At 37.6% G+C, this 8,828-nt stretch overlaps 1 protein-coding gene across 1 annotated transcript in view; it reads left to right on the top strand.

Moving 5' to 3' along the window:
- Nucleotides 1–323: 323 nt before the first annotated feature.
- Nucleotides 324–8,828, top strand: part of rimbp2a (RIMS binding protein 2a) — a gene marked incomplete at both ends in the record, with an annotated part of 33,288 nt that continues 24,783 nt past the window's right edge. The window contains 4 exons of the mRNA XM_079835447.1: nt 324–425; nt 3,204–3,254; nt 3,856–3,876; nt 6,558–6,735. Of these exons, the coding sequence (XP_079691573.1) occupies nt 324–425; nt 3,204–3,254; nt 3,856–3,876; nt 6,558–6,735 (352 nt within the window). The remainder of the gene's footprint in view (nt 426–3,203; nt 3,255–3,855; nt 3,877–6,557; nt 6,736–8,828) is intronic.

Below are 8,828 nucleotides of genomic sequence, written 5' to 3'. Positions count from 1 at the left end.
TCAGTTTTTATTCTCGGTTTGTTGCATTTTCACAGAACATGTTGTATTTACCAAATGCTTCCCGTCAATGGCTGTTGGTGTCATCGCTCACTGTCACTTTTTCGCTTTTTCGTCTGTTAAAGCGCATGTGTTTTTATTCATGATGTTGTTTCCCAGATCTTTGTCCAGAGCCTGAAAACAGCAGGTCAGAACAGTGATTAATTGTTTTGTCCTACAATATATGTTCAAAAAAATCAAGGGTTTCTACAAACATGTGACAAACACGTCCTAATTCTAACACAATCCTCTTTTTTCTCTTTCTTTTTTTTTTTTTTTCTCAGCATATGCGAGAGGCTGCGGATCGGCGGCAGCAACTGGAGGCAGAGCATGAGCAGGCCCTGGTGTTCCTCAACTCCAGACAGCAGGAGATCAGCCTTCTGCAGAAGGTAAGAACCTCAGTGATCCTCAAACAGGCCTCTGCACACACACATAGGACAGTATGGGTGTTTCTTTAAACTATGGCTATTTATATGTCCCAGGGGTTGATTTTTATTTACTTAACTTTTCCGCAATATATATATATATATATATATATATATATATATATATATATATATATATATATATATATAATCTTTTATAAAAAAAGTCTCTTATGTCGAGCAAGGCAGCATGTATTTGATAAAAAATACAGCAAAAATCTGAAATATTATTACATTTTAAAATGACTCTTTTTCTATTTGAATATATTTTTAAATGTAATTTATACCTGTGATGACAAACCTGAATTTTCAACAGCCATTACACCAGTCTTCAGTGTCACATGATCTTACAGAAATCATTCTAATATGCTTATTTGCTGCTCAAAAACATTTTTATTAATATCAATTTTGGAATCTCACTTTGATAAAAAATAAAATAAAAATCTCTATTCTTTGATGAATAGAAAATCTTAAAGGGATAGTTCACCCAAATATAGTAATTCTGTTATTTATTCACCCTCAAGTTGTTCCAAATCTGTTTGAATTTCTTTGTTCTGCTGAACACAAAAGAAGATATTTTGAAGAATGTCAGTAACCTAAGAGTTGCTGTACCCCATTGACTTCCATAGTATTGTTTTTCCCCTACTATGGAAGTCAATGGGGGTCCATCAACTGTTTAGTTCCCCATATTCTTAAAAATATCTTCTTTTGTTTTCAGCAGAAGAAAGAAATTCATACAAGTTTCGAAAAACGTAAAGGAGTAAATGATGACAGAAATAAACATTTTGGGTGAACTATCCCTTAAAGGGCCAGATTTACTAAACTGGGCAAATTAGCGTGAGAACACGCAAATTAAAGAACACAGATGCAGCCGGATCATTTCCATAATGACCAACGCAATCTAGCAAGAGCAGCGCAAGTTATGCTTAAATGCTTTTTTTGGGTGGTAAATAATGGCTCAAATACCAGCGCAAACCTTAATAAATCACCTTGCATGATTAATTTATATACTCTCCTCTCAAAAATGTTGCATCTAAAAGAAACTCCTACAAATCCATATGCAATAAGGTCAGCCGCAAAAATAACTCTGTCCACGCCTTTTCAGCACTAATTTATCACTGCGTGTCTTTAGTAAATCCTGACAGTAGTTTTTTAATTACAATTTTTACAATTACAATATAGATATTTAATTCAATTTTATCTTTGTTAAATAAGCAAAAATGAACATTTCAAACAATATGATAAAAACAGTGCTTTATTTTCAGCTACTGTCGGTCTATTTAACAGTAGCATTCAAGAAAGAAATTAAATAATCAAATGTAAAAATACAAAAAAAACTGCATAGTCTTCACTCTATAAATTAACTATAGACTGATTCCTAATAAATATATTAAAGTTATTCATTCAAGTTACGCATTGGTGATTTTCTATTTTCTTCTGTTGTATGATTAACATTTATCACACAGAATATTAGGTCCGTCCCTTTAAGACCTGCACGGATCCAATTAATTGGAACACATTCGATTTCTTACTCAACTGAATATGTTCACTAAAGACCTACCCGAGCCCGACTGTGTTTACCTGGATACTCCCCAGGACATTTTTACATATTTTGACCATTCAAACCCAATAATCCGCAAAAGAGAACTGAAGTCGCGATCACATGCTGTCTGAGTGAAACGGTAGAAGCAGAGCTCTGCACACACGTCCTGACCCCTTACTTTGTCACATCCACGCAAATGAAGAAATATTGCTCTTATTAGAGTGCTGTCCTTCTTAAAGTACCGGTATTACTAACATTTCATATCTTACCATTTTCAATAGCAGGGTATCGCGATACTTTTCTAGTACCACTATATCGTGCAACACTAATATAAACTATATACATCATTTCAATACTTTTAATAAATTACAGTTATTTAAAGTTATGCAGAAGCGTGAAAATAAATATTTAGTTGTCAATATATGTTAAAAATTCTTTAAACTTCTAGCTATAAAATTAGCCATAGCAAAACAAAGGAATCCGCTATTTTTGTCCACAGCACAAATCATGCCAACAACTTATTTATTATATCCAAGGATTATGACATGCCATACTTCCTTTCCAGTCTATCCACAGAAGTTGACGTAAGGATAAGAAAATATTATTCGGATGTGGAAGCAGTGGATATTCTGGCATAGTAGGGCTGGATAAAATCAGTGCAATTGCATGATAGGATCATGGCTGCTTTCCTTTGTGTCTGTGGCCTTTCAGGAAGGAGCAGCGACAGGCAAACAAAGCAATTAGAGCCGACAGCAGACACCGCATCAGTGCAGATCCCTGGGGAGGGGTTCAACAGAGCTTTCACCTCACTAACATACACAACACAGACATATATGCACAAATTACTTGCTGATACAACTTGCATGGCAATCACGGCTTGTCTATGTATCTCTCAATTTCCCGCTTGCATACAAACATACAGTTTTCACTGTAATTTTACTCACTTTTGAGTAACTGCTGTAAACTCTGACTCACATTTTTGCCCTTCAGATACTGAATTTCCCCACTGGGATAAATAAATCTGTCCAAAAATTATATAGCTTTTCCAAACAAGTCTTGGCAAACCTTTCTGAATCAATGTGAGATTATAATGTCCTACTGACGTTGCAGTTACTTTCTGAGGTTGGAGTTTGTCGGGTTTTAAGCAAATGGAATCACATTTGCACTGCTAAACTAAATGCGCTATCTCTTATTCTCAGGTTCAAGTTGAAACTGAGAAAGAGCGTGAAGAAGTGGTGCATCTGCTAGAGGTAAAATATAATCCACTTCCTTTCCTTCTGTCCTTTGGCATCCTTCTATGAAAAGCCTAATTTACACTCCTAGCGCATGGTCAGCAGAGTCTGCCTTTCGTGCAAAAAGGATCCGTCTACCCCAATTATCTGATAAGTTTAGAAGGGACAGGTGCGGCCTGTCTGGATCCCTCTTGTGTTTGATAAAAGACCACCATGTCTGACAGTCGGGCCGTTCTGAGAAGCATCTACTTGTCACGTACTGTCAGCTTGACTTCTGAGGAGAACTTATGTCCCCTACGGCGTGTCCTTCCAGTGGTTCCTTATTTTTACGACCTTCACAATTTTTGCCTCTTTCCATCTTTAATAGTGTTTTATACCCTGCAATTTTGTCTAGTTCATTTTTATTTAGTTTTGTGTTCTTTTTCATCTTTGACACCTGTCATTCTGATTTATTTATATATATATATATATATATATATATATATATATATATATATATATATATATATATATATATATATATATATATATATATATATATATATATATATATATATATATATATATATATATATTTTTTTTTATTTTATTTTTTTTTTTTCCCTTTCTGTTTAAACAGAGCCATATGGACAAAATGCAGGTACACACACTCTCACTCATGCAGAGTTTTTTTTTTGTACCCTTCCATATCATTTTTTTTCCCATTAGAGACAAACAAACAACATGGACCTGGGCACTTTTACAAAAATAATTCACTCAGAATTATTTTTTAAATGTATTCATTTTAATTTTAAGATTTTTTTTGTTTTTTTGAGACCATAGTCCTAGCTTTGTGTAAAGAGCTCTGACTGGAATTTAAGTCACTATTAAGAATAGTAGGGGTGAGTAAATAATGACAGCATTTTAGGATTATTGTGTGCCAGTTGAGTATCTCCGCTGCTACACTCACCCGTGTGGCCATGAATTGTTGCTGTTGAAAAGTTAATAGTTTAACAAACAAAATGGACTTTTCCTGTGGCTGTGACAGGCTGTTTCATCATGTCTTTTGTTGTTGGGGTCAAACTAGGACCTGGTGAAATTATGGCTGCTTTTCCACTGTCGGGTCGAATGGAGAATGCTCAGGAACGGTACCAGTTATATTTCCACTTGAGCTTGATTAGGCACGGCACGATTACAAATCTTCTCTGCCTTTCTTGGCTAACCATGCTGGTAGAATGTGTGTAGTGATGTCGCAACTCAGGATTGGTCACTTGTCTGTTGCCTGGCTGCCAGTTTCTTTGTAGCTGTACAAGCACGCTATTTGAGTGAAGTTAACGCAAGTTAATAATAACATTAAATTAAATACACTATATTGCCAAAAGTTTTGGGACGCCTTTACATGCACATGAAATTTAATGACATCCCATTCTTTAATATGGAGTTGGCCCACCACACTTTGCAGCTATAACAGCTCTTCTGGGAAGGCTTTCAACAAGGTTTATGAGTGTGTTTATGGGAATTTTCTTCTAGAAGAGCATTTGTGAGGTTAGGCACTGATGTTGGACAAGAAGGCCTGGCTCACAGTCTCCACTCTAGTTCATCCCAAAGGTTTTCTATCGGGTTTAGGTCAGAACTCAAGTTCCTCCACACCAAACTCGCTCATCCATGTCTTTATGGACCTTGCTTTGTGCACTGGTGCACAGTCATGTTGTCACAAGAAGGGGCCATCCTCAAACTGTTCCCACAAAGTTGGGAGCGTGAAATTTTCCAAAATCTCTTGGTTTGCTAAAGCATTAAGAGTTCATTTCGCTGGAACTCAGGGGCCAAGCCCAACCCCTGAAAAACAACCCCACACCATAATCTCCCCTCCACTAAACTTTACACCACTGCATCCAACGCTTTGCATTGGACTTGGTGATGTAAGCCTTGGATGCAGCTGCTCGGCCATGGAAACCCATTCCATGAAGCTCTCTCTACGCACTGTTCTTGAGCCAATCTGAAGGCCACATGAAATTTGGAGGCCTGGAGCTATTGACTAGAAAGTTGGCGACTTCTGCGCACAGTACACCTCAGCTTGCGCTGACCCCGCTCTGTGATTTTACATGGCTGTTTTAGTTGTTGTTATTCCCAATTACTTCCACTTTGTTATATTACCACTAACAGTTGACGGTAGAATATTTAGTAGTGAGGAAATTTCACAAATGGAATTTGCATAGATGGCAACATATCACGGTACCACGCTTGAATTCACTGAGCTCCTGAGAGTGACCTCTTCTTCAATAAATGTTTGTAGAAGCAGTCTGCATGCCAAGGTGCTTGATTTTATACACATTTGGCCATGGAAGTGATTGGAACACCTGAATTATAGTGTTTCTGATCATGCTCCATAACGCAGTCGCTATTTACATCTGATATCGTCTCTAACCTCTTGCATTACCAAGGCAATGATGGATGCATTTGTATTACATTTCAAAGAGCTCTGTTATCAGCCCCACTGTGGAAAATGAGACCATATCCGTACCGGCTGGGCTGCATCAGCACAGAATGGAACAATTAAGCAAAGAGAACATTTTGGCCCGATGGTGGAAAAGTTTCAGTATTATGATCCGTTGGATAATACTCTTAACCTGTGACTGCATGTTTTTTATTTTTTTATTTAAACCTCTAATACCTTTGGCACTAAAAAGTGCTCTTATTGCATGCTTTGATGCAGTTGCTTTTTGTTAAGCCATTGCTTTCCTGATAATATACATTAAATTATTTAAATTAATTTATCTCAGGCATCTATTCACAAGCAGATAATTTGTCATTCTGGTCTAAGAATATATATATATATACTATAAATATTTCTGTAGTTCAGTGGTTCTCAACTAGTGGTTAGTGACCCAGAAGTGGTTTGCAGGAAAACTAAAAACTAAAAAAATGCTATATGCTAACTATTAAATGCAGCTGAGCCTATATCTGTTCACACACATAACACATTTTTGAATTCCACTGCGCTGCATTTCCATTATGTTTCTATAATAGCAGGGATTTAGCTAATAATGCAGTATTTGGCCCAGTGTTTGTTCCATGTGTTAGGCTGATAAATCACACTTCTGCTGTGTTTATGTTTACAAAATTGTCCGTTTTCCTTTTCAGCCGTGTCATGTAAATAATTTTGCATATTGTTGGATGTAATTTTGTGTAATATTGCTGGTTCCTGAAGCAAAACCATTTGAGACCCACTGCTACAGTTCAGTGTATTTCTCCTGTGTATTTATTCCTATGTATGATAGGAACAATTTGATTTCATCATTTGTGTAATTCTTTCCTTTGTATTCCTTACTCTGTCCCTCAAAGGTCAAGGTTCATGACTTAGAGCAGAAATGCCGGACACAGAGTGAGCAGTGCTATATTTTGTCAAAAAAGCTGGAGAAATATCACCTGGGGTCAGACACGGAGGATACGCTCGACATTGACTCACAGGAGAAAAACTTGAGCAACAGTTACAACAGCCTGCAGCGCCTGGCAGAAAAAAGTGAGCGAAGCATTTTTTTTTCAAACAGTTAGAGGTGTTTTTTTCCCCACAAATGAACCACAGTCATTTCACAAAATCATAGGCAGTCTTTCTATCATAGGCATCTTTCTATCAGTTCTGGCCTTTCTGAAATGCCTATTATTTAAATGAAAATTTATTTTCAGATTATTGTCTTTCCATGGTATTAGCCAGTGTTGGGGAAAGTTACTTTGAAAAGTAATGCATTACAATATTGCGTTACTCCCTTAAAAAGTAACTAATTGTAACTAATGCGTTACGTTACTTTTGCGTTACTTTTTCTCACCTGGGCTGGGCTTGTTTTTTTGTTTTGTTTTTTAATAGCAAAAAAGTTATATTTTTGTGCAAATGTAAAGACCTCTTCATACCAAAATTGAAATAATAAGCCTCAGGCTGAGGTAAAGATGTGCTGCCATTCTGGATAATGGAAGAGTAAAACGCAGGAGCAAAAAAGTTTTACCAATAAAAACAAAAAATCTAGTAATATTTGCTTATGGTTTAACTGAATCATCGAAGTTAAGTAGCAAGACATTGGTCAATAAAGGTAGATTAAATGCATAAAAATATTTGTTTTATTTAACATTTATATATTTGAGGTTTGCATAGTATTCTGATTTTGCATTTGACTGATTTTATTCATTTTGAGGAGTACTGAATCTTTATTGTGCAAGTGAGATGAATAAATGCCCACATTTAGTCTAGAACTACAATAACACATTTACACACAACGCCTCTACACTTACTCTCAATTTTTCTCAACATGGGGGCAGGAGAGCTGTCAGTCAAATAAATGTGAAAATGTAACTTGAGTTATTTTGAGTATTTTGTTGTAAATTTGAAAAGTAATGCGTTACTTTACTAGTTACTTGAAAAAGTAATATTATTACGTAATGCGTTACCCCCAACACTGGTATTAGCATGTTTTTTGGACAGTAACGTTTCTTTCTTTGAAGTGCCTTGGACAACTGTACAGTAAACACCATTGAATATGATGATATGGTAATCATTTATTTTCATGGTGTATATCCATATGGTCATGGGTTAGCATGTGTAGTCCACAGAGGAAGATGCATGACGCAGATGAAATCGGAAACTTAAACACTTGGAGAACTTCAGAAAAAACAATACACATAAAACATAGACGTTAACGCGGAACACAGAACTGAAAAAACTGAAGGCTTAAAAACACTAAGGCAGGGTATTAAAGAAACAGGGAACAGGTTGGCAATAATCAAAAACAGACTTAATAGAAATAAACTTAATAGAACATGACTAAGAAACTATGAACCAAAGACATGAATCTGACATTACACCCCCGAGGCACAGCTGGAGACTCAGAAGTCAGAAGCGGAGCCAGAGCGATAAGAGACCAAGGTGGAGCCAGAGGGAAGACATACCATGGTGGAGCCGAGGGAGGACCGAGGTGGAGTCCGGGGCTCGGAGACTCGAGGCGGAGCTGAGGGATCCTTAGACCAAGGCGGAGCTGACAACTGGGAAGCAAGGCAGAACAACTGGAGGAGAAGCAGAGGGACTGAAGGGAAACTGTGGAGTTGAGAAAGAAGAACTTGTTGGCTTTGGCAGAGGAGGAGGGATTGGGAGGCTTGGTGGGACCATCCGTGATGAAGCAGAATTGGAGCTGGTTGATAAAGTAGACTTGGTGCTGGACGAAGAAGGAGACTTTGTTCTGGACGACGAAGGAGACTTGGTGCTTGGCTAACCAGCTGAAGACGACTTGGAACTGGGCTTATCCAGCGGCGAAAAAGATAACTTTTAACTGGGCTGAACCAGCAGAGACTGAGACGACTTTGAAACGGGCTGAACAAGCAGAGACAGAGACGACTTTGAACCGGGCTGAACCAGCAGAGACAGAGACGACTTTGAACCGGGCTGAACAAGCAGAGACAGAGACGACTTTGAACCGGGCTGAACCAGCAGAGACAAGGATGACATGGAACTGGGCTGAACCAGCAGAGACGAAGGTGACTTTGGACTAGACGGGACAAGCGGAGACAAAGACAACTTGGAACTGGGCTGAACCAGCAGACACTGAGATGACTTAAAACTAGGCTGAACCA

The sequence above is a fragment of the Gobio gobio genome (genome assembly GCF_949357685.1).
Source record: "Gobio gobio genome assembly, chromosome: 14".
Classification (NCBI taxonomy): domain Eukaryota; kingdom Metazoa; phylum Chordata; class Actinopteri; order Cypriniformes; family Gobionidae; genus Gobio; species Gobio gobio.
This window is presented reverse-complemented; position numbering and strand designations above follow the sequence as displayed.